The following is a 26,671-nucleotide window of genomic DNA, read 5'->3' on the forward strand; positions in this document are numbered from 1 at the left end:
CTGTGTTTAAGTTTAACCCTGTTCTGTCAGTCCAGTAGTAGAAACACAGGTTGCTTGCAGCATCCAACAGGGAGGCTGCTCTGCCAGGCCTAGACAGAAGGTTGCAGTGCTGGCACATCAGACCTGGTTAGGCTGCTGTTCTTTTACCTTGCTCTCACTCTAAGGTCTCTTCCCCCAGTCATGAATTTTGATGCTTCTTTTCAAGGTGGTTCCTTCTCTCCTCAAAAGTTTCATGGTAATCCCCTGGTTACTATCTGATGGTTGCCTTAGGTAAACTTTGTCATTGTTAGTCTCCCCACAACATTATTGGTTTGGGGGCAAACACCCTCTCAGAGAACAAACAGTTCAGGGTAATATTTTCCCATGTGACACTCCCTCTCACATCAGCTGTTGCTGTCCAGGATGTGTTGATAAGCAGAGGCTGTGCCAACTCCCCACATCTCACTACCAATTACAATTCTCTGAAGGCATCAACAAATTAGAGTCCAGGATTTTCATTTCCCACAGGAATGACTATACATTAAGCTCTCTCTTGCTTATCCTCTTCTATAAATTTTGCATCTATGGATAGTAGCTCCCCAAAGGAGGAGACTTCAGTCCTAATACCTCCTGCAAAGACTGCTGCAATGTTTTTGTGCTGCATAGACTTGCATTTAAATGTTATCACATAAAATTCTAAGGATTTGGAGCATGCACCATTTCTCTAAGGCAATATTCTCATTATTAGGCTAAAAAAATCCACCTGATTCTTGTTTAGTTGCTCATTCTGGCCACATGAATATTGAATTCCTTGCTAGACAGTAGTTCTTACTGCACTGCGTGCAGCCAATAGTAGTTACAGTACTCTCCTAGGAACATGAAGCCCCACTCATCTGTGGGGCTGAGCACTCTAATACCAGAAAAAGGTATTATTACCACCATGCCTGTCATGTATAGTCCGTGTCTGTTTGCCAAAGTGGAGTCAGCATTGTGAATCCTGAGTGAATAGATGCTTACCAAGTTGGGTGCCTCAGTACGCATACTGCGTGCATAGTGCGTCCTTTTGAGAGGATTTAACATCCAGGAGCACTATGTATCCCGGAGAGTTGTTCAGGCTCTCTTCATTGCCTATAGAAGCGAATCCCTTTAAAAGTTGTATAAAAAGCCTAGACTCCTCCTTTAAATGCTTTGTATCATAGAGTGGCTACTTTTTGTAATGCCTTTTACAAAGTCTTTTAATGGCAAAAATGGTCACTAAAAACTTGTTACTGTTTAGGCACTACAACGTCTGAGCTAGGCACGTGAAGCAGGTGGTCCAAATATGAGCTTTAATGTCTATGTATTTCTTATATTTCTGTTATGGTTTAACCCCAGCCAGTAACTAAACACCATGCAGCCGCTCACTCACTCCCCCCACCCAGTGGGGTGGGGCAGAGAATCAGGAAAAAAAAAAGTAAAACTTGTGGATTGAGATAAGAACAGTTTAACAGGACAGAAAGGAAGAAACTCATAATGATAATAATAACAATAATAAAATGACAATAATAAAAGTATTGGAATATACAAAACAAGTGATGCACAATGCAATTGCTTACCACTTGCTGACCGATGCCCGGTTAGTTCCCGAGCAGCGATCCACCTGCCCCAGCCAACTCCCCCCAGTTTATATACTGGGCAGGACGTCCCATGGTCTGGAATACCCCTTTGGCCAGTTTGGGTCAGCTGTCCTGCCTGTGTCCCCTCCCAGCTTCTTGTGCCCCTCCAGCCTTCTTGCTGGCTGGGCAGGAGAAGCTGAAAAATCCTTGACTTAGTCTAAACACTACTTAGCAACAACTGAAAACATCAGTGTGTTATCAGCATTATCCTCATACTGAACCCCAAACATAGCACTATACCAGCTACTAGAAGGAAAATTAACTCTATCCCAGCTGAAACCAGGACAATTTCTTAACTGAGTTAATAAACTTTGAGAGTCCTATATCAAGTTGAAAACAACACACTTTTTTGTCTATATTTCATCTGAAGTAGACAAGAGTGCACAATTTTTTTAACAGTGTTATATCATGTACGTGGTTTAAAATTGTGCCACTAAGTAAATGTATTGTTTAAAGGAGATGAGTCTGACTAGTCCTATATTTGACATAACCTTCTAAAAGATATATTTAATAAAATGTATTCGGCAGGTTATGTTCTCAGTGGATTTCCTTCTCTCTCAGAGGAATACATGTCTGTTTCACAGCAAATAGAGAAAATAAAGAATCTAAAATTAAAACCGGATTTCCTGATTAACATTAAGGTAATGTCATCTTCAGTAACTTGCTAGTAATTTTTATAATCAATAGATTCATATGCTGCATAAGTCAAAAGATAGTATTTTCCCCTGTGCATTTGAGTATACTATTTACTGAGGAATAATAAATTTTTCTCTTTTATATTGGGATGTGATTGCACTAGTTTGTTCCATTATAAGCATTGCTGATGTAAAATAATGAACATTTCCTAAAACTTCAGTAGCAGTTCTGTAGCAGGTGTAGTAGCACCTCTATGAATTAGAAGATAAAGGTTTTCAAGAAAAAAAACTTTGAATAACTTGATTATTACAGGATTTTGCATACATGTACACCTGCCATTCATGTATTTCAGAAAGAAACTTTTCACATATGGAAGTTACAAAGCAAATTGTTTTGGTTTATTTATTTTATTTTATTTTATTTTTTTTTTTTCCTCACTAATTGTGAAACTGCTTCTTGGTCATTATTAATTCATCTTATTTACAAATCTCAATTTCTTCATGAGTAGTGATGTGACATACCAGATACTTTACAAAAGTGACTTGGATATAACTAGAGAAACATAAACCATTGTTAGTGTAGGATTATGAGGACTTTCTCAAAGGAACTTAAAAGAATGGACTTGCTGGCTATGTCCAGATTAGTAAATAAAACAAGGCAACAGTGACTCTTTAGATATCAGGCCAACTGCTTTGGCAGAACATAGCTCACCTGTCTTGTTAGTCAAAATGGGGTGGCTGTGTCCAAACTGCCTGCTAGGAAAGGCCCTAGGCCTGTGCCATTCTCCAGATTGTGCCCAGCTATTCACCAGGGAGAATAGTAGCTGGCCCACACCAAACTTTGCCAGACTCCATGTGGACAAAATAACAGTATATATAATCATGAACAAGGGTTCAGGCCCTTCCTCTTGCAATTTATTATCAACTAGTTTATTTCCATCTTTTACTCTGAATGTGCAGAATGACTGCCAAGGCAACTCTGAATAATCAGCCTCTGGTCTTGTCCTCCATTCTCATTGGGACTTTGATTCCAGTTGTAATATCTGTGTGGTTTGTCAGATGCTAAGCTTCAGTGCATGGACCTAGTCTATCACTTTGCCAGACTTAAGTATGTGTTGGTTTTAATTCCATACTTTTGATACCTAATTTGTTTGACCATGCATAATGAAAATTTGTGAATGCCTACTTCAAACCTTTTTTTCTATGCTCATGGAAAGATCTTAAAACACCAGAGAAACATATTTTTGTGCTGCTTTTCAGGCAGTTTTGATTTTTTTTCAGCTACAGAAAATCTTTGTTTTAATGCCAGAGATTGAGAAATCCCAGTTCTTGAGAATATATGTTGTATAGTTTCATGTGCAACAGTAGAAATAGAAGAGTGATACTAGCTACACTAAAAAGAAAACATAATTCTTGACTTCATGTAGTTACATTATCTTCTCCTCTGGGAAGAAGACTGAGACTGAATGCTCATTAAAAATCCTTGCCCCAAAGTCAAATGAATAATTTTGCTTTTGATTTCAGTGGGTTCAAGCTGTTTTCACAGATATGTCAGAATTGTAACCATTTTCATTATATCAAAAAGAAAGGAAGAAGGGAGACTCTAGATAGCTCTGGGAATAATGAAATACTGTTATTAGCAGACCAATTTAGAGAAATTTTGTCTCTCCAAGAAAAAGGGCAGACAATGCATCTTTGAAAAAGGAACCGTATCTGATCAAATTTCTCCTTCCCTATTTCAAAATGTGCTATGTCATATAGCAGTCATGTCAGCTGTATGACTCACCACAGAAATATAGAAATATCCTGAAGTACTGTAATACTTCAAGGGATACCTCAGGAAATGAGTGTAGTGGGCCTATTGCTAGCAATGGGATCTGAAAGTGAGTGTAGTATGCCTGTTGCTAGCAATGCGATCTCAAAAGCTCTGTATTTTCTGTAGAAATCAGTTCTTCATTTCTGTGACAATTTGACCTTAACAGCTACAATATTTTCTTGTTATCTCAGGTTTTTCATATATGTTTGAAGGGTAGGTGTTAGTGATTTGGAAAGGAAGAATGATTATTTATTTTTTGTTGTGCCCCACCCCCAATTCCATAGTAGAATTTTAAGATACCCATCTTAAGACCTCTTGGAGATCAGGGGACTCCAAGTGTGTATTAATGCAAGTACAGTTTAGGACAGGTCAGACAGAAGCTTTATTAACTGTGATCATAGTAAGCGAACATTCAGACAGCATCTCCCCCTCTGCTCCCCTGTTCTCTGTTAAGTGATTACAGAGACTCAACCAGCTTTTTGTTTCGGAAAAAAAAAAAAAGAAAGAGGTGAGGAAAAACAATCCTTTCAATGTTAACAAAGTCAGGTATGCATCCCCGGAATGGATTGACTCCTTTAGTAGCTTGCTAACAGCCACAATTCTAAGAAGGAATCAAACAGTACATAATGTGGCAATGTAGAAAGAAGGCTCTATAGGAGGAGCCTATAGGAGTGGCACACCCAGTGTTATTTTAGCTCAGAAGTGGGGAGGTGGAAAGAGTCACAGAGTGTTAGCTTTTAGTTGAAAGGAATGTTTTAGTTGGGGTAAATGTTTTAGTTAGGATGTTTAGTTAGGAATGTTTTAGTTAGGGTAAACTTCTTCAGCAGACCTCTCAAATCTTAAATATTAATAATTTCACCACCACAGACCACATCCAGATTTATCTGTGTTTAATGTTAAACTAAATTTGTGTCTGTAGGGCTTTTTATGGAAAGACCATTGCTTACTCTTCCAGAGCTCCAAACTGCTGAACTCCTTTAGCCTCTGATGCAGTGGCACTATGCTTTTGGGTGATAGTAGAGCTCTGAGAGGTCAGAGGGACCTAATAAAATTGATTTGATCTTGCTCAAGTTTAAACCACTTTGGCATTAATTGCAAGAGCAATCACAAGCCTGTCTGGAAAACACTTTTATCCATAAACTACACCTATACTCTTTATACTACAAGGTATAACTTGCATGGTAAAATGTGCTCAAGTAGTGGCTACGCTCCTGACACGGAATGTAAAATGCTGATGGGTAAAAACTATTCAAGTGTTTAAGTCTTTCTTTAATATTTGCTGCTTTTGAAAATTTTGTTTACTCAGAATGTTATTGGAGAAGTTTATGAATCCAAAGATTTCCCAAACAGACTCCTACCCTCCATTCTGCAGTTTCAGGGAAAATAATATTATTATAGCAGTACATAAACACATGATTTCCTTTTAATTATTCCTTGCTAGTGTTCAGATTATGACTTATGCCAAAGAATATCAGGACAAAAGCAACACCCTGATTCTGGGCGGGTATATCAGAGGAACCAGTGGGATCCTAACGTTATTGAAAAGCATAAGAAAGAGAAAGATCAGCATGAAGAAGAGAGTGAAGAAGAAGATGAAGAGCAGGAAGAAGAGGTAAATATTGCCAATTTCTAAACACTGCAAAGTATTATAGTGTACTCTAGACAAAGCAGAACAAATTCCAATATTCGAAAATACCACCATACTACATCATGAATTAATTTTGCTCAACTTTAATTTTAATTCAGTTTCTGTTCTGCTTTAAGAGATGTGGGATAATACTTAAATGGTAGGTTTAAATGACAGCAAATGGTGATTATTGTATAGCTTAACCTGGATTCAGTCTCTAACTCAGAAGTCACTGAACTGTTTCTTGCCATAAGTTAAAAGGGTGTATCAGGAGAATGGTGACACTATATTGTCTGTTTCTGGGTCTAAGCAAATAAAAGCATTATTAATTTCTGTTTATTGTAGCAAGTTTTTCTAGTATTTGCAGGATACTAGCTTGTTTTCTGGTTTTGGTGTTAGACTACTACAAATACATTTTCTTTTTTTTTCATGAAGCTATTAATTTTTAATTCAGGTTGAATTGTTCTGGTTTATAATGCTGACCTTAGATATACCAATGCAAGTTCTAGGCACATTCCTCTCAATTTGCAGAAATTACACTTCATCAGGATAGGATCACAGTCAGCAATCAGTGGACTAATACTCATTGCAATACTCTGGAAAGCTACTTTATTTACCTTTGAGTAAAGACAAAAATTAGCTTAGTACATTATTTTATTTCTGTATCATGAAATATTTAACTTTTCATTCTGCAGACTGCAGAAGATCCACTTACAATGTCAGAATTTTTGCATCGATTAGTGCAGAGGCCTGAAGACATTCTTGAAAATGCAGAGGAAAGAGTTGGAATGTATAAGGATATAATGCTTCGTCCTTTAGAAGTAAGACAAAGCAAAATAATATGATTATGTATAAAAAAAGATTTTTAAAAATATCTTGTACTGTTTTAATTTTTTTTTTAGTTTGAGATTTATTGTATGGAGGTAGGCACAAGGTATGCTATAACATATCCCCAAGTTCTGAAATTCATACTGAAATCAATGATACAAAGTTGTCATCTGTAGGTGTTGTTTCTACTCTAGAGTCAAGATAAAGTAATCAACTTTGCGTTTTAAAAGTGAAATGATACCTGCCACCACAGACACTTCCTAAATCTAGGAAGTGAAGTATTTGAAGAGCCCAGTCTATCAGCACCATTACCAAAGTCCATTCTAGCATGCAATCCCATAAAAAATCTGCTCTTTGCATCCATTGCCTTCCACTCCAATAGAATCCCTTCCTCACCTGCTTCATTGCCTGCAGATTTATATACACAATAATTAGCCCATCAGTTTGCTTTATCACCTATTTAATTTCTGCAGCTCTGACATTGGTTTTTTCTTTCCTTTTTGTGTTCAGGAAAGTCGGATTTACTAGGTATCTTCCCCCCTCCCCTCCCCCAAAATAACCCAAAACCAGAACAGGTCCAAAGCAATAATTCATTCTTTTCTTCTTTTTTTCTTTTTTTTTTTTTTTTTAATCTCCTGGTAAAAGCAACTGCAAACACCTCATGTTTGCTGCACACTTGACAATTACTGTTTATTTATGCCCTTCAATTTCCCTATGGATTAGACAAACCTATAGATAAAATTGTGTAAAACTGGTATAATGTTCTTCGCTAGAGTAACAAACTTGTTACTGCTGTGAAGGAGAGTCAATTATACAATCTCACATGGATTTCTCGTAAGCAAACTAATAGAAAGTTGTTTAGATTAAATTACTTCAGGATGTACACCAAACTTCAACATTTTCAACACATGCCGCTAGTTGGTAGGTCTTACTTAGGCTTCACTAATTATGAATGTATTAGTGAACATACTTAGTGATCCACTAATACATTAAAAGAACATACAGATCTATCGTTGGCCCAGGTAGAGGTTGAGATGATGAAATTGTAAAAAACTTGTAAGATGTGCAGTTTGCAGTGAACTGGGATAGGTCGAAAGAACTTTGGAGAACAGACTTTGATTTCGTGGTAAGTTGTTAGGATGAAATTGAGTAGAAATAGGTGTGAAATACTACAGTTAGGGAGGAAACCTAATGAACAACTACAACGTGAAATAATTGGCTAGACCTCAGTACTTCAGACAATCTGCAATCTGTGGTGTTTTAGTCATAAACTGAGTCAATAAATGTGATGCTGTTGTACAAAAGCAAATATTATGGATGTACTAGTGAGACCATTGTGTATAAGAGAAACACAAACTATTATCTCCTCTGTAGAAGAATATTAGAAAGCAGTAATTAATTATTATCTATTTCTACCAAAGGTAGGACAAATAATTTATAGTATAGAAGAATTAGACTAGATGCAAGAAAATGAACTCTGACCATAAGTGTAGTGAAGAACTGGAACAAATTATCTACGAAGTTGTAAAGTCACCTTCACTAGGCTTTATCAGAGCTGGTGTTAGACCAACATCTGTCAAGAACGGAGTGAGTATTCTCAATCCTCAGACAGAGACATTAACAATGGACATAGGATGTCTGATTTTAGTCTAATATCTTATTTACTAATGGGAAAACTGAACATAAGAAAAATCAAATATATTGTTCAAATTTTACAGAAAGTGAGAGTCAGGACCAAAATGAAAACATTGGTCTCATGGCTGCTATTTCCAAGGAATCTGTTATTGACATTGTCACCATTTTCTGGCAGAGAATTAATGTAGTTAGACAATTAGAAGTTGAATATTTACACAAAACATTACTGTATCTTGATTCTTTGTAGCTCTCTTGCATTTGAGCTAGAATACCTAATCTGTTTTCTGAACCCATTGTAACTCCAGTTTTGGAATTCTCTCTGTATTTATCCATCACCAAATAAAAGTTTCTCTCCAGAATAAGTCATCAATACAGTGAATCCTGGTTTAGCTGAAGTCCAAAGGAGTCCAGCCTTTGATATGTATAGGAACAGAATGAGCTTCAGTCTCATTATCTGGTTAACTATACTCAATTGATGAGTATATCTTGGTTCTTAAACAGGACTTGATGGCTGAACAGGATTGCCAATATCTTATTGAAGTTGATGGAAATCAGCAACCAGATGATCTCTTTGTAGTAAGTAAGCTATGCACCAACTTAGTTAACCTCCGCTAGAAAATAATTTCTCAATTCTGTGTAGTGTTTTCTATATTAAGGTGTTGGCAAAATTTTAAGTTGCGTATAAAACTCATTTAATTACTATTAGAAAACATGACCTTTGAAATGCTTGCTTTTGGTGCTCTGCTAAAACAATTGTAAGATTCACTGCACTGCCCCCAGGCTTACATATATGTTACATGAGAATACTTTCAGGCAGCAACAACAACTCTTTTCTATTGTATCCATCTGTTTTTAGCACTTTATTTTGTGTATTAGTGTAAAATATCATCATTATTACCATGAAAAATTAAAACATTTTCAGTATGATATATTTAGAGAATTGGCTTATTTTGTGCTGATGTCTAAAATAATGACAGATTTTTAATGAACTTGGATATTATTTTACAGTGTAATAGAAGACACTTCATTCTTTTAACAATTCCGCTGAGTGCTTGTGTCTAGATTTTTAGTTCATAACATAGCAACTCGTTCTCCCTCTTAAAAAACTACAATCATAAAATTTGAAGATAAATAATCATATCCTCTGCCTCAGAAATAAGAGTTGCTTCAAATCAGAACCTAAAGTATGGGGTTGCAAATGAAGTGAGAGATTGTCTTTGACAATGTAGGAAGTGAGCTGCTCCTGCAGTTTCCCCTCTGTTGTTTGAAACAAGTTGAATCAATTATAATTCTGTAAGTATTATTTTAATTTATGCTTAACTTTACTAACAATAGCAGTCCTATGGGAAAAAAAACACTAATTTTGCAAAGTTGGAACATAAAATTTCCTCCTTTATGATCTGTTTGTGAACATTACAACAGAAAATTTATAGTAAAGGCAATCAAGTTGTGTAATGATTCCAACCATTATAATTATAAGTAAGGCAAAGACCTATTATGAAACTAGTCCAAACATGACAACATTTGCTTTTTCATTTCAAGAACACTTGCATTCAAGCAAGATTACATTCAGGAAATACTTCAATTAAATTTAATATCATCTGATTCTCATTGGCAGACATTGGTTTAAGTATCTTTTAGAATAAATAACCCAAAGTTGTATTACTTCCAAGTGTGTATAATCTGATCTCCTAAAGAGACTTTCCTCCTTTTCAGATTGGAGCTCATCTGAATACTTCCACTGCTTTGTGGGAAAGAATCCTTCACAGCCTATTCCTTTAGAAGGCTTGGGATTCATAGCATGATGAGGAGATACAAAGGCTGTGATTCAGCATTTTGCACTGCCTGTATCTACCAAATAGCTTGTTAAAACTCAGCTCAATAATTAGCATGACTCCAAGCTAGGAACTGGGCCTTAGTTTATATGTAGCCATTACATAAATAATAAGTTACAATTTTAAAAATACTTTGGGGTCCTTTTGGATCACAAAAGCAGTTTTGATTGGTACTAAGTCAAGACCTGTTTTCTTTCCAGTCAGTAGTAGTTCGACTTCAATCTCTGGGTGTTCGAAATGCAGCTCCTATTACTAGACTTCAAAGTCAGCAAGAAGAAATACTGGAGGGACTGGAAAATGTAAGTGTGCTTTTCTAAAATATGATTGACTGTAATAAGTATAAAAAATATTTTTTATTTTCTGCTGTAAGCTTATAACATCTTTGTTTCACAGCAACCAGCTTGTTTTACCATGCAATAAGGGCATTTTCTGAGCCTTGATTGTCCAGAAATGTGAATTTAAGATAATTCTGGGACTGAAATTCACTTAAAAGAGTATGAAAAGAAGAAAGTCTGTCATTAAAAAAAAAAATTAGATTATTATAATAAAATTTTGAACAAAATGTTTGTTTTAGCAATAGAGGAAGAATTAATTCCTTCCAAGAAAATAAAGAAAGTTTAGCCAAAAGGTAACAATCTTAGCAGCTGACTCTTAGCTCAGTCTTTACTATTTTTCTGAATGAGAAACAGCATGCTAATACAAATTTAGCAGCATCCTGCATAGCTGAAATCACATATGTTGTATTTTCTGTAATTAATTAGAAACATGAAAAGTTAGTGCTGAATTTTGCTGAATCATGACAATTATAATTTGCGTCCCTTCCAAATAAAACTGAAAAACAGAAGTCTTTGCATAAATGTCTTCACCTATATTCCCTTGCAGCCATCTTTCCTATTTCTTAAACAAAACTTTGAATATATAAATGGTACTGTAACTGGGAGGCCCTGCTATGCATTTTCAGAGAAACACCCTTCCTTTACTTTTCTGTTTTCTCAGTCCTTGACAAATTCACAAGTGAGGGACTTTCTGTGTCAGAGGTCATCTGTATTTGTTAGTTAGTTAGTCTGTGTGTTTGTGATAGTCTGTGTGTAAGCTTTTAGTGTCCACAGTATTTGGGTCCAGGAGTTCTGCAGCTTAACTGGACATTATATATAGAATTGCTTCCGTTGTGTTGAACCTGCCACCTTTAGCTCAGTGTCCTCTAGATGATATGCAAAAGTCAGTAAATAGTTTTGTTCTCTGTCTCTGCCCTCTAATAACTCATTGTTTCAGACTTCTGTCCTGTTCTTATGTAGCTGTCTTGTTCCTGGACTGAAGAGTTCCAGTTTATGTCATCTTATTTCTTCTTACATGAAAATCTTTTTGTATGATTGATCAATCATATTACCTTTTTCTGAAACTTTTCCAATTCTACTGTGTACTTTTTGAGATTAAGGTAACAGAATGCACATAGCAGTAAACATGAGGGCAGGATTTATGCAACAGAAAAATAAACCTTTATCTCCTATTCTCTCTTTGCTAAATATTCCTAACATACAGGATGGTTTTCTGACTGCTCCTGGGCACTGACCAGTTTTCATGGAGGTATATATTATAATTCCAAGATCTATTCCTGAGTAGTGACAGTCAATGACAACTCATTGTTTTCTGTGTAGAACTGCTATTTTAATGCCTGGCTTCCTAGATACTGGAGGTCCTTCTGCAGTTCTTTACAGCCAGCACTTGTCTGTACTATTCTGAATAATTTAGAGTCACTATAAAATTTAGAATTCACTCATTATTCACCTTCTGTAAAAGGTCTATTAAACTTACTGCTATCACATGACATTTCTGCATGCCTAAAAGAGATATTTTGGCCTTGCTACTCCCCCACACAGACCGTGGTCCTTTCTTCATCCCCTTTAGAAGAAAACTTGGCCATTTTCTGTCATCTTCAATAAATGGCTGACTTGTACCTCTTTATCATTTTAAACTTCTGATAAATAATAACTGAAGCCTACAGGAACTATTTTAAGTACTATTTTTATTAAATAAAATTTAAAAACTAAATGGTTTCTCCTTAAAATTGTCCTACACTTCTGAAATATGTATTTTTTAAAAAATGTTTTAAAAAGCGTGATGTGGTTTTCTTTTTAGGTTTGCTTATTTTCCAACAAAATATTTCAAAACAGGCTGAGAACAAGATGTATGTAGCTTCAGGCAAAAATTACATATGCTGTTATTGCTGTTTTAATAAACAGGATGAACTTTTCCGGGTTCTGTCATCTTACAAACTAATAGCACACAGATATCGATGGCGTAGAAGCAGGTGGGGGCAAGCATGTCCTGTGGCTCTAAAGGAAGGTGATATTGTAATGGGAAACCCAGACTTGGCTGTCAGGTTAGCAGAATTCAACACTTTTAATTTTTATTTCTATTTTGTAATATAACTGTCTATAACTGTTAGCTTCTCTTCTGCTTTAAGTTTTCTAGGTAAAATGTACGTACTGTCATCCCCAGAGGCATTGAAAACATTTATGTTGAATCCACGGCCTTACCTGTTACCACCAATGCCACTTCCTCCTTGTAAAGTACTAGTATTTGGTCCTCCATTCTCTGGAAGAACAACTATTTGTAACCTAATTGCACACAAATATAAAGGAAAGGTAGGTTTATAAATGTCTTGTGTAACAAGGGTATCAGCTGAGGCTTGGGAATCAGTTAAGCACATTCTTATTGTGTTGTGTGTTTAACATACACATTGCAAACATATGGATTACACAGGAAACAGTAATTTAGTGAAATTCATTTATATAAAAGTAGCTAAATTTCAAAAATACTTTTTATTTACCCTCTATGTAAGATAAATATTTATATGTCAGTTATTTGTCTTAGCATAACAATATTGTGAATAACTTTTGTATTAAGATAATTAAATGTAAATGAAAATTAGAAATCATTTTTTCCACAAAAAAAAAACCCTGGAGTTGAATGATATGTAAATTTTTCTGAAATTTGCAGAGCTTTTCCAAATTCATTTCATTGTATAGAAGTTGGATCAGATGCTATATTTCTCTTCTGTGATATTTTTATTTTTTCAAATCATTTCACTAGGTTCTTGATATGGCCAAACTAATTCAACCCCATATGGAAGAATCAAGAGAAGAAAGAATTGAGCAAATGCGAAGGGATACAGTAGAAAAAGCTATAACAGCAGTGAAAAATAGGTTGGAATTAGAAAAACAGTCAAGAGAATCAGGTGAATAAGGTGTTCCATCGTCTTTGAAGCTATCTAATTTGCTTTAGGTTATTTAACTGAAGCAATTGCTGTCACTTTGACTTACAAAATATTACAGAAGTTGTTACGGTTTTTGTGCATTAAATATGAACTAAAACAACATGCAGTGAAAGGAATAGCTGAGTATTCAGTATTTTTGAGAATTCAGTATTTTTGATATTATATATAAATCCCCTGAAGTTGAGACCATGAATATGTAAGAAAGAGTTTTCTGAGCTCTTTTTGAAAAAAGAAATTCATTCTGACTGATACTGGTTGGAAACTTTGAATGACTTTCTGACAAGTTAAATCTCTGCAAAATTGAAATTTTGTTCAAGAAAGCAGCTTGTCAGCTAGGCTGATGTGAACCCACAATGTACAGATTTTCCACTTTGGAGCAGCCTTCCAAGTTATGCTGTCTCAGATGGCACATTCACAAGACTCTCCAGCTCTGGACACATTTAGGCTTCTTAAGCTGCCCAGGTTTTTGCAGCTTGATGAATTCAGAAAATATTTTGAAAAGGTGAAAATAACATGTTCTTTTAATATCTTTTAAACAAAATTTGGATTTTCTTTTTGCAGGAAATTTAGTGGGGTTTTTTCAAAATTATTTCTTTTGAAATGAAATTTTTCCATTGAATTGGAATGGCCTTTTCCAGTTAGCTCTAGTTATGTTTCAAATGGACAATCAGGCCATTTTGCCTTATTCAACTAAGCAAGGAATCACCATATTTGACTTACTCATGGGTAGATACATATCTGACAGGAAGGCAGTCTATTCCTCTGGTGCTGCAAAACATAGAAGCTGACAGTGATACAAAAACCATTGGCGTTGCAGTAAGAATAATGGTGAACTATGACACCAAAATTAAAACCATTAAACAGTGTCATGTTCCAAATTCCTGGCTATGTAAATACTTTTGAGGACAGGTTTGTGAAATCACATTAGGATTAATGAGAACTTAATCTTAATTAATAAACTTGGAGAGCTCAAACACTTTTATTGCAAAACAGCACTACAAACAGCTGAAGGATGTAAATTGTCATAGAAAGTAAGAAGGCTTCAGAAGGGGAAATTAAATATTTTTGGAAGCTTGAATCTAGATCTAGAGGTAACTGTCCCAGAAAGTATATCCTATTCCTGATGAAATTATTTTATTTATTTACCTAGTAAATTCTGCCTTTTGAGAGAATCACTAAAAATTATGCAAAAGACATATATCAATTTAATTAGTTAAATGGTCCCCTGACTGTCCTGAGTGCTCCCAAATCCAGTTCAGGGATAGACAGTGAGGCTATGAGGTAGTTTTACAATTTTCATTGTCTTGTTAAAGAAAAACATTTGTTCCTTCAATTATATTCTTCCTTTAATTTATGACATTCTATACCAGCAAAAGACATTGAAGAGAGCACTAAAGAAAGATCTATTTCTTGAACTGGAGGAGGAGAATATAATATCTTTAGCTATGATAACTGTAAAGTCTGTTTGGGTTTGGGATTGGGTTGGGTTGAGTTTTTCTGCAGAATGGAAACAGTAAGATATTGTCGTTTTCCCAGGGAGCTTGTAACTTGGCAAAAATAACCTGATAACGGGTAAATTTATGCATGTAAAAAGTATCAACACAATCAGTGAAAACTCTTGGCATAATTACAGAAAGTAAATACGACATTTTTTCCAAATTATACTCTTCACATAGTAGATACTGCAGTTGCTTAAAACAGTTCTTCACCAATTTTTATCAACTTAGTATGTAAACTGTGACCTAACTCTGAGTGTTCCTTAAAAATTTTTTTAAACAATTACAGTCCATTGTGTCAGCAATTAGTAACAAAATATGGATCCAATATGAACGGTTTTTGCATCATAGGGAATGCAGGCTTCTTGATTCTTGACAATATACTGTCTTGATCTATGATTTGAATTGATTTTTAAATTAATCTGGTCAACCTTTTGATTTAGGAATCATAGAGAAATCAAATCTCAGCTGCTGCAGGTGCCTGATTGTTCTAGTATACAAACATCTTTCCATTCATATTGAAACAATATTTCACTTAGTGGTAGAAAATACTGTACAGTTAAAAGGGGGTTTTTTGTAATGAGAGAGCAAGCCAAGATCTTAAAACTTATCTTTATGAAATACCCTCTAGAACTGCATTCAGAAGAACAGGTATTTGATTCTTTCTCAGTATGATTGTGTAATATTGCTTAAAATGACTGCTGCACTGTAATTATGAAGTGGCTGGATTTAATTGCCTAGCAGTCATTCCTAGCCAAAGAAAATAAGTATTTCAGAATTTTGTGAAGTGCTTTAAAACAACCTATATTTTTAGGAATATCAGAGATAACTGCTGACCACCCAGAAATTCAAGCAATGGTAGAAGAAGCCATAAAAAGTGCATCAGTCTCTGAAGTTACACTGTCACCAGAAATATATGCTGAAGTATTGGAGAGAGCTATTGCAGAGGTAAAACTACCAGTACTATATAGCAAAGCACTTTTTTTCTAAGAGCAACCTGTAACAGTTTATACATTATCAATATATGTTCTTAATTTTTCCATTTGAAAGATCAGTTTAGTTTATATCACATAGTCTGAAAGCTTACATAGGATTGAGGAGAGACTGAGCAAGATCATGAAAGACAAATCTATTGACGACGACTATATGTATATATACAAATTATTTCTGTCTTGCAAAGTACCTGGGCTACAAATTGTTAAAGGCTGGGAGAATTATCTGAGGGAAGTATCACTGTATGCTTGCCCTATTCTTATACTCTTAGTGACTATTAAAGAGCTCAACACCAGATAAAAGTGTTTGAAAAAATTGTATATAAGGTTTATCCAAGAATCTCAAATTGTTTTAAATTTGTGTTAAATTGTTTGAAACTGGAATCTAAATTCTTTATAAGCAACCTTAAAAATCACTGGCACATTAATCTCCTTTTATTTAAAATGTTTTTATTTCATTCAGACATATAAAGTTACAAATGTCTTACTTTTTATTGACCTGAAATGACAATAGGGAAAAATCATAAGATTTAGAAAAGAATTTTTATTGTGCAATCTTTTTTAACGGTTCACAGACTATCTTAGTCTTTTTATGTTACTGAACCTGACATTTTATAACAGCTTATGAAGAAGAACAAAGACAGGTTTCCTGGTGCTCCAGAAAAAGGAGGATGGGTAGTGGATAACTACCCTCTGTCAGAAGATCACTGGTCAGCTTTGTCAGAAAAAGGACTCCTACCTGACACTGTTGTCTGTCTGAAGAATACAGAAAAAGATGGTTAGTAAATGCACACTAATGACACTTAATATTTTCTTTTTTTCTGTGTTGATATCTGTATATAAAGCACACTTATAAGAAAAACTAGTAGTTATGTCCCATTTATAAATTTTCAGGGGTCTAGAGAAGGAAGAATCCAGTGAATCAACAAGGGTACCCCAAATTTCTTACAATTTTGAATAAGGGAATTACACAGAATTGAAAACAGGAATGCTTTACAAAAACAGTAAAGGAAATTCCTCCTATTTATAATCCTATTTACAATTTCCTCCTATTTACAATCAGCAGTAAATACCACTGGACTCTTGCAGTTTCAGACTTTTGTATTCCATGTCTGGCTGGCCACCAGATTGCAATGTTACTCTCGGTCAAATTTCCCTGCCTGTGCACTGGTTTCCCCACTTGCAAAATCAGGTTATAGATGTGAACTTTCTCTGCTTGAGAGAAAAGGAGGGGAGAAATACCTATATGCAGGTGTATCCTGTTCTCCATCCTGGGGTCAAAAAAAGTTGAGCAACTTCTTATACGGACTGATACAATAGCTTACTACCCATGAATTCAGAGGAAGGGATTTTTGCTATATTGTTTCAAGCAGGAAGGAAGGTTGGTACCTGGCATGAAATACTGAACAGATTCATACACTGTTAAAAGTTTTGCCTGCCAAATCATGTCTTAATGGATTATGCCTGCTTGATTCATACCACACCACAAGTTTCATTGCCCTGTGGCAATGTTTGGTCATTACCTGTTCAACTCAGTCCTTTAATAAAAGGCCTTTCAGTAGTAGAAACTTCCCTTCAAGAAAAGAATGATAGGTCTATTCACACTTAGTTCAAGAAAGCTCAATAACTGCCCGATATTAGATTCAATCCAGAGAGCTTTTCAAACCGTTATCCCTGAATATAAAAATCAACCTGAGCAAATCAAGGTTACACAGTTTACTCGGAACAGATATTAAAAAAAAAAAAAAAAAGCTTTTCAGAAGCATGTCCTCTGATCAGCTAATGATCCTCACAACTCAGCTATGGTACCTGAACTATTTAGTCACATAGCTTCGTAAAATTTTGTAACACCTTAAACATCTTAACTAAAAGTCTTCCAGTGTGCCTGGAGCCTGTATACAGACTAAATACAGACTGAACATTTCTGTGAGAAAGTTCTAGATCCAGTGTTTGTTGGAAAATTGTATTTACTGTTCCTATGACTCAAGAAGACCTCATCTCAGATACTTACAGAAAGAACTTAAGGACAAATTGAATTTCCATGCCTCATCTTTGCTTCCCAGACATTTCAAGCATATTGAAATGTTCATGAACCTGATTTCTGGGACACACTGCATTGTCCTTTCTTACAACCAGAAAAAGCACCTTATTCATGTAGTTGGCACACAGTAATGTACTGTTAATCCAGTGTACTAAATAACAGCAAGAGTCAAGCTCTAGCCTTTTCTGCAGGGATAGGACTGAGGTGGGAGAGATGCTTTCAGAATTACATTAACTTTTTCTTCACTTCTCAGAATTTAACAAATTAGTGAATTAATTGGATAAAAGAAAAGGTTGTCTCATTGTCCCTGAAAGGCTTTATTCTAGATCAGACACTTTGGGAATAGATAATTCTTCATGGGAACCATGTTGAAAACTGGTCAATAGTAACTGCCCAATTTTTTTCTTTTGGGAAAGGAAGAACTTGGGAGTCCATAACAGAGGCTTTCAAATTAAGACCTCTCTAGGGCTTTCAAATTATGTGCTTCCTTCCTGCAATGTACACCTTTCTGCCATTCCCACTAGCTCTCAAAACCTAGCTCTCAATTACTTGTTCTAATCTGAACAATCTATTTTATACTCTTGGTAGCCATCTCTTCCACACAGTCACCTTCTGTTTCTCTAGTCTGATAGATGGCAGATTCTTTAAAGCATAAGCGTAAGTCTTTCCTAGAACTTAGAGAGGTCCTTCATGAAACTTAAATTTTGTGCTTACAACCCTGATGGTGCCTCTGTTTGAACTAACACTGTTATAGTCCTTATATCACATAGCAAAAAAGACTGCTTTCTTAATTACAACCCATTTGGCCCTATGTATAAGTAGATTTCAGGCTTGGAAGATAAATACATGATTCCCATTTTTAATGTATTTGAGATGATAATGAGTCTATACCCTAATTTTATCCTTGGAGCTGTATCAGGCTTTCATATGAATCAATGACAACTTATTTTTCTTCAGTTTCATTCAGTGGTAGGAGGAAATGAATTAACATACTTTAAATGATAAAGCATATATTTTTACTGTCTTGGCTTGAAACAAGTCATGTGCAAATTGAATACAAGTCATACTATTTGTAGCCTATCATAACAAATCGAAGTGAAATATAATAGTAGCATAGAGATTTTCTTAACAGACTTCCAGTTGCATTAAAACAGGACATTGGAAGAACATTGTTCTTTCAACCAGAATCAGCTGAGCTACTTATGAACCTGCTCCATTAGCAAGCTAGCTTATTTCTGGTTAATACCAGTAGCAGCTATTCTCAGCTCAGCCACTTAGAACTTTGCTAATTTAATATCCATTATTCTAAAGGCTTATAGGTCACTTGCTCAATTTGATCAAGTAATACTGAAATCCTTCATCAGATGAAACAATATTGAATCCTTTGAGTGAGAAACACATGTGCTGGTACCCAAGGAAGAAAGAATGGTTAGTTATAGTATAGTAATTGTGATTCTTCTGGATGCTCTGCATATGATAATCCTGTAATTAAAGCTGCTTCACTTTAATTCAATGTCATTTGGACTCTGAATAATGAAGTAAATTAATGCTCCTTGGCATTGCTGCTTCTCATAATACTGTGAGAAAACACAAACGTGGGAAAGTGCATGCCTGGGCCACCAGGCAAAGCCACTGAAAACTCTCACAACTTTTTTGCAGAATACTGAGACAGAATTATGTAAAGATGAGTTTACAAACTACATTTTTAAAAAATTCCCTTCACTCAACCTCCCTTTTTAAAAAATAAATTTAATAGAAAGTATTGGTTTAAAATACAAACCATCCACACAAAATTATCATCTGCTTCAGATCAACACCAATGTTCCTAACAGTTAAGTAACATGTTTCTCACAGTTCAAATTTAGATAAAAATACATTTTATGTTAGTTGATGATAGTGATCATGTGAGATATGGGAGGAACAAGTATGAGTAAAGTGAGGTGAAAGACACTAGATGGTAACGTCTGCTATAGGTTTTGGCTAAAAGTGTAGCTTTTTGCTTATGGATATGTTTCCTTGAATTTAGCTATTCTTTTTTTTTTTCTTTTTCACTTGGGCAATTGTGTTAACTCTTTATTTGATTTCCACTAATTTTTGTTGCTTAAATAATAATGTAGTTGTGGAGTTTACATTTTCACAGCATTCTGACTCATTACTTTGTAAGCTATTCCCTGAACTAGTCTAAACTGGCATAACTCCACTAATGGAAATGGATTTCAGCTACACAGCCATATAACCATAAATCTATTTGCCAAAGTAAATAAGTCAGTAACGTTCCTAGTAGGAAGAGCATATTCTTCATTTCTGTCAACCAGCTGTAGTAGTATAGGTATGTACATTCTTTATATTTTTATTTGAATCTTTTTCATTTGTTTCTTCCTAGTTTTCCTTGTACACATACAAACAATATAAATGCCAGAGTAATGCAGGATATACGGAAATGTAAGATAAATACTTTCAGTGCTGTCTCCCCTTATAGTCTTCATCATAACCTTCCCATATCCCAGACTCAGTTTATTAGGTGCTTGAAATTGAAAGCAAAGCTCTAAAACCTTAGAAAGCAACAGTATAATAACATTTCAGTGGTATATATGGCTTTAAAAAGAAGTAAGAAAGTTGTCTATCATTTATTAAATAATTTTCCTAACTCAACTTTGATTTTATACAGATGCATAAAACTCATTACTGTTGTGTACTTGTACTGCAGGAGCCTGTGTACTACGCAGGACATACTTAGCAAATAGGGATGAAATTAATTCAAAGATTTTGAAAAGACTAACAGATGAAGCCTTAGAAAAGAAAGAAGATGAAGAAGCAAGGTAAAATATTCCAAATGTCTGAACATATAAAATGAGCACAAGAAAATTCTAGCCTTTCTTTTAAAGGTATCGGTGCATTTATCAACACAAATGTACTAAAACAGTACACTAAGACTAGTTGTGATGTGTAGGAAGTAAGCCAATATGTGTTAACTTTGAGGACTATCTCATTTAGATCAGTAAATATGGTGGCAGAAGATTCTCTTGCTAAATGCCTTTTCATTAGCTTTTCATTAGTCTAGCTTTTTGATTCAAAGAGACAATAACATTTTAGATGATAAAATATATATGATTTTTATTTCATACAACTCAAATTATATTTCAATTTCCAATAGTACATTTCCACATTTTTCCTTTACGTTTAATATATCTGCAACTTTCTCCAGTAGCATTTATATAAGTCTTAAGATGAATAATCTTTTACTTACAGAAAAGAAATGCAAGAAATACTGACATCAGAGGAAGACCAATCTCTAGAGGCTGCTGAGGAGAAAGGTGAAAGTGTGTATCATTTGACTTCTGTTTTATCTAATTATGTGTTTCAAATCGTTTAGCAATTTGGTTTTTATGCAGATTTTACAGTTTTTATTTTATTTTATTTATTTATTTTTACATTCAGCATCTAGAAAAATGACTTTATATTACTATCTTTGGTTCCTCCACTGATTCAGGCACTCATTTCTATGTGTCATTCTTTATGGATGTTACAGAATAAAGACATGTATTAAATCAGCCAGCACAGTTACTGTTTTCAATAAATCTGAAGGACAGGACTCTCGATCTCCTCTAGTAACTTTTCTAAGTGGGCTATTAACTGTATTGAAACTTCCTACTTATCAAAAAATCTGTATCCCCTCACAAGTTAGAAAACAATGTTAGAACTTTAGCCAACAGCTAATAAGAAAATCGCGAAACTGTCTGATTTTCTGTTCTTCCTTCAAGAAGCTCAACCTGAAGCAATTAAAGGGGAATGGAAATTATTTCAGGAGTGGCTCTCTTAACATGCATTAAGAATTGCTGAATCTGGTAGCAACATACATTATGAATTACTGAATCCAAGTCGCCCAGCAGATGTGAGGCTGTGGCAGCTCCATGTCCCCAGGACCATGCAGTAATGAGTCTGAGCATGTATTCCCATTTCCCCTTTCATCCTCTTCTTACTCTTTTATCCATGCTAGTTCCTCCTCAATCCACTTTGATCCCTCCTTCTCCTTGCCTTTGGTCCTTCTCAGAAATGCCTTATAATATTATAAATTTGTCACAATCCCAAACTGCTTTTCCTGGCATCCCCTAATGAATCTCATACCCTGTAGGCAGAAATCCCCCCTCAGCCAGGGAGAGCCTCTCTGGTTGACTCATCTCAATAGATCTCACACCCAGACAATGCCTTCATCATCCTTTTTTAATGACCCTGAGGGGAGCCAAGTCAAGGTTATGTTTGTTCTGATTAGGTTATTGCGGTTCCCCCACCTGTCATTGTTCCTCCTCTTCTTTCTGCTTATGGAGATTAGCCTTTAATAACATAACCTAACAACATAAAAAATAATGGAATTATGTGTATTACATGAGGTTTCCCCTCTAATAACAATAAAACATTTTGAGTAAAGATTTTCTTATGTTGCTTCTTTCTGTATTGACAAAACCACATATTATTTTTTGTTTAGCCACTCTTTATTCCCTGTAAAGATCCTACTTTTATACCAGAATTGTGCTATACTTTGTTTCCAGCAATTAAAATATAACTGTCCTGGGCAGGAGTGAATAATCTGTGAGGAGTGAGATTTTGGGGGCAGGCCAGCTGTCACAAATAGGCTGGATTTTTGCAACTCACACAATTTTGTTAGTTGGGTCGAGGTTTAGAATTAATTCCAGTTAGTTTCAATGTTTTTGAACCTCAACAGTCAAAAAAGTTGCAGGGTTGTACTTTCCTTTTTGCCTTCTTTAATCACTGCCTACTTTCTTAGAAGAATGTTGCTGTCTGATTTGGATCTGCTGTCAAGATGAAGTAACATGCACGAGTATCTGTCTCTACATTAAGAACTAGGTTGGGGACTTTAGAGTATTTTCTTCCCCTGCTGTGGGATCTCAAGGTTTCTCCATCATAGCCTAAATTATCACCTAATGCCTGGAGCTGAAAATAAAAATTGAAGCGCATGAATTCCCACTTTATTTTTTTTTTCTCTCAGCTGTGGACTGCCATTACTGTCTTCCTTTCAAACATAACATACTGGTTTCTGTAGAAAAATATTATGGCCAAGCTTAAGTTCTCTATTGTCAATGTGTCTCACATACACTTTCTTTCATTATCCAGTCTGGCGTTTATTTTACATATATGTAACAAGGCCTAAGTCGTAAAGGTTGTATAAGATAGACTGAATATGATAACATGCTTTTAATTTTTAATTAGGTAACTTTTCACCTACTCTCTGAAAAAAATACTCTAGCTTTTTAGGGTTCTTTAAATGACATATAAACTTTAAAAAAATTCTACATTATAACTCTTTATGGTTTCTAATAAAACACATAGCTCTTCTCCAAAGTGAATGACTTCTGAAGTATTAAATAGAAAGGGTTCTAAACAGATACTCTATTACCTCTGTCTCAAACAACAAAGTTCATCTTAGTTTTGAATATCTAACTCATTTTGATCTGAGTACATCAAAACAACAATTATTAATGATAGAAGTAATAATGTCATACACACACTTGTGCTCGTAACACGTGATAAGTCCTTGTTCAGAGAAAATCATGTTTTCCTACGCCTACGTTTGATTTCAATAATCAAATACTGACTCACCAAAACACTTCAGTCATGCTGCTCTTAGCCTGACATCTGTTTTATTTCACATGTAGTGCTATCAGCACATTGACTGCAGCTTTTCTCCCATGTGACATGTCTTTACAAAAATGTAAATGAATGATGTGTTCACAGTTTGGGTTTTTTTAATATAGAAGTTACGGTATAAAAATGAAAGCTTAGAAAAATACTCTAGAGCCCTAATTGTGCTCTTTTGATGTCTCATATATCATATCACATGGGAATGGTTCAAAGCTGCACCAGGGGAGGTTTAGACTGGACATTAGGAAGCATTTCTTTTCCAAGAGGGTGGTCAAACACTGGAACAGGCTTCCTAGACAGGCGGTCGATGCCCAATGTCTGTCAGTGTTTAAGAGGCATTTGGATAATGCCCTTAATAACATGCTTTAACTTTTTGGTCAGCCCTGAAGTGGTCAGGCAGTTGGACTAGATGATCGTTGTAGGTCCCTTCCAACTGAAATCGTCTATTCTATTCTATTCTATATAAATAAATGTGCATTTCAATAATTGCAATTTTTGTAACCTTAGTGGGACATTGAAGTAACTGGGATTGCTTCAGGACTGAACATATTCAAATTTGTTGTATTTTTTTGTGTTTCAAAGGAAAAAATGGTTCCAGTAATGAGCAAGGTACTTACACATGTCTTAATGAGAGTGAAAGTAAATGGAGAAGGAGAATTTGGGTCAATTTAACAAATGTATTTAAGTGGGTTAGGAAGCTAGGTTCAATGCCGAAAATGTCTGTTGAAGGTACACAAAACAATTTATGTGGTAACTCTTGCTTGTAGTGTCTAGCTGAAAATTATAGCCCCACATCTTTTTTCATGTCCCTTGACACAATTATTCTAAGCTTAAATTATTTTGAGGAATTTCTTACTGTATTTAAGCATTTTTGCAGCAGTTTTGCATGAGTATGGATTTATTTATACTAGGAGACAGCTATATGAATTCATGAGAATATATTTCAGGCATTGTAGAAGAGTTATGCAGCTTCAGGTAGATCTGTGAGTTCATTCCAATCTTCCTGAAGTAAAACTTGGCGTGTCACGTTTCAGCAATAAAATATCCCATGCAATTAGTCTTATCCACCAAAGCAAACAGTTGTCATGGTTTAAGACTTTTATTTTCTGTACTTTATTTGTCAGCCCTGCTTTTCTGCCACAGATTACCCCCTTCTTACAGCAAACTCAACTGGAGCATATGTATGTCTGTGCCTCAGTAGCTCAGGGTGGTGTGTTAGTACAACCCTATCTTCACTGATGTCTCTTCTGCTACTCTTGCTATTTGGGCAGAAGCTCTTGCAAGAAATAAATGGGTAGCTGGAGCTGATAATTCCAGCCATTGCCTCCTGTGACTATCCTTCACAGCTGTCAATATCGATATTTGTTATGAACTCTTTAATATTGATACCAACACTCCCTTCCTCATATTACAGATGGTGGAGGGTTGAATCCATCTCTTCAGCTTTTATTTTATGTTCTTGCTTTTTTACTTTTATCATCATGTTAAACTCAGTAAGATATTTTAAACAGCAACAAAAAATAAATATAATAATAATTAAACCTGTGCATGTTAGGATATTTCCTCGTTAGTCTTTGAAGAGAAATGCTTTTTGGAATCAACTGTAATTATAACATTTAGCAGGCAGTTGGTGTGTGCTTGGTCCTACAGCCTCTAAATATATTTGGAGATAAATATAACCAATAAAAACTTTGTTTTTCTTGGCTGGCTTGCATCCCGATTTGTTTTTTTTTCTACCTCTAACTGGAGGCTTTTCAGTGAGAGAGTTTGAACAAGGACAGTTTATTATTCTGCAGTCAAGGGATAGCAAATTACTTGTACCACAAGCTTCAAAGCAAGCATATTAACTTCACAGTTTGTTCAGTCTTTGAGCAAAGTTGCGTGATCTTCAAAGCCATTTTCTGCCCTCCTTCCTAAGCCAGATATGATAATTACATTTTAACACCTGTAATCACAGCATTTTAGGCAGAGAAATTTCAAAATTTGAAACAGAAAGGTTATGAACAACTTTCTCAGTTAGATCCCAAGTAAATTCAGTTCTTAAATTCTTTTGTCTCTCATTCAGAGAAATAAAGGCTAAGGGGTATTGGTTTAGTACAGCTATGCATTCCTCTCAGAAAAAAAGAACAAAAGCTATGATTAGAGCTATCAGCATCTCTGAAAGCTCTTGTCACTTTCTGAATATCTACAAGAAAAAGGACATCTTCTTAATTTACTTTGTTTAATGTCTATCCATCTGTCTTCCTTGACCCTATCCGGCACCAGTCTTGTAAATGAAATCTCTTAAGTGTTTAGACACACTGTAAAAATTTAGACATGATTAGCTTCTATGCCACAGCGATTTCCATTGAAGTCTCTAGGACTGTCTGTGATTAAGTTATGTATGCATGTGAGAATTTGCATGTTGACAGCCTTAACAAAGTGTCTTCCATTTTGCACATATTTTTCTGCATGTCTTTTTCCTCTCTGTGTATATTATGGACTCTTGATTTATTTATTACAGAGTATCAAAACTGATTTTGCTTGACTGCATTCCTATATATATCAAAAGGAAATGAAGAATTAGAATAAGTGAAGAATTTTCTCAATTTGACACATGCTAAAGTTTGTGGGTTTTTGTCTGCTAACCATATAAGAAGATGCTTGTTTACGAGATAAAGTTTCCTGATTCTTCATAAATCAGAAATTCAATGCTTCCAACCTGTTTTTCATGATGTTTGTGGTTTCTTTGCCAAAAAAGAGATGTACCTGAAAACAAATGCTGTAATTTCAGATTTTAAAATACATTCTTGTTTAATATGATTTGAGGTTTGGGTAATCATAACTTGAGACGTACTAGTGGTGTTTTATTACTCTAACAGTGGTCTAAGGGCATAAGCAAAAAAAGGCTTATAAGAAAAAGTTATATTCTTTATTGACCAACGGATACAGTTGGAAAAATTACACCAATCCTCAGGTGCACAAGCCCTTCTTCAGGTCAGAAGCACTTCTGCCCAATAGGAGCTGTTCTGTAGAACACAAAGTGCACTCTTTTGCAAGGTCTTGTTTTTGAGCATAGTTTGAGCACAGAACACATAGATTATAATGAAAAATATTCTTACATAAAAGCACTGAATTAAATAAAGTACTTCTCCACTTTATTGACAGTCATGTGGCATCTGACAGATGGTCTGCCTTTCCCCATAGATCAGGTAGTT

General features: G+C 35.1%; 1 protein-coding gene across 6 annotated transcripts in view; it reads left to right on the top strand.

The window, feature by feature from the left end:
- Nucleotides 1-26,671, top strand: part of LOC104316230 (zinc finger and BTB domain-containing protein 24) — an 82,249-nt gene that overhangs the window by 10,151 nt on the left and 45,427 nt on the right. For all 6 annotated transcript variants that reach the window (XR_011328486.1, XM_069805100.1, XM_069805098.1 and 3 more), the window contains exons 6-17: nt 2,163-2,275; nt 5,527-5,697; nt 6,408-6,533; nt 8,677-8,751; nt 10,211-10,309; nt 12,251-12,390; nt 12,475-12,655; nt 13,104-13,248; nt 15,598-15,731; nt 16,397-16,553; nt 20,524-20,635; nt 21,066-21,136. Coding sequence is in view for 5 of the 6 variants with exons in the window: in XM_069805100.1 (XP_069661201.1) it covers nt 2,163-2,275; nt 5,527-5,697; nt 6,408-6,533; nt 8,677-8,751; nt 10,211-10,309; nt 12,251-12,390; nt 12,475-12,655; nt 13,104-13,248; nt 15,598-15,731; nt 16,397-16,553; nt 20,524-20,635; nt 21,066-21,136 (1,524 nt within the window). In the remaining variant the exon portion in view is untranslated. The remainder of the gene's footprint in view (nt 1-2,162; nt 2,276-5,526; nt 5,698-6,407; nt 6,534-8,676; nt 8,752-10,210; nt 10,310-12,250; nt 12,391-12,474; nt 12,656-13,103; nt 13,249-15,597; nt 15,732-16,396; nt 16,554-20,523; nt 20,636-21,065; nt 21,137-26,671) is intronic.

The sequence above is a fragment of the Haliaeetus albicilla genome, chromosome 17 (assembly GCF_947461875.1).
Source record: "Haliaeetus albicilla chromosome 17, bHalAlb1.1, whole genome shotgun sequence".
NCBI lineage: Eukaryota > Metazoa > Chordata > Aves > Accipitriformes > Accipitridae > Haliaeetus > Haliaeetus albicilla.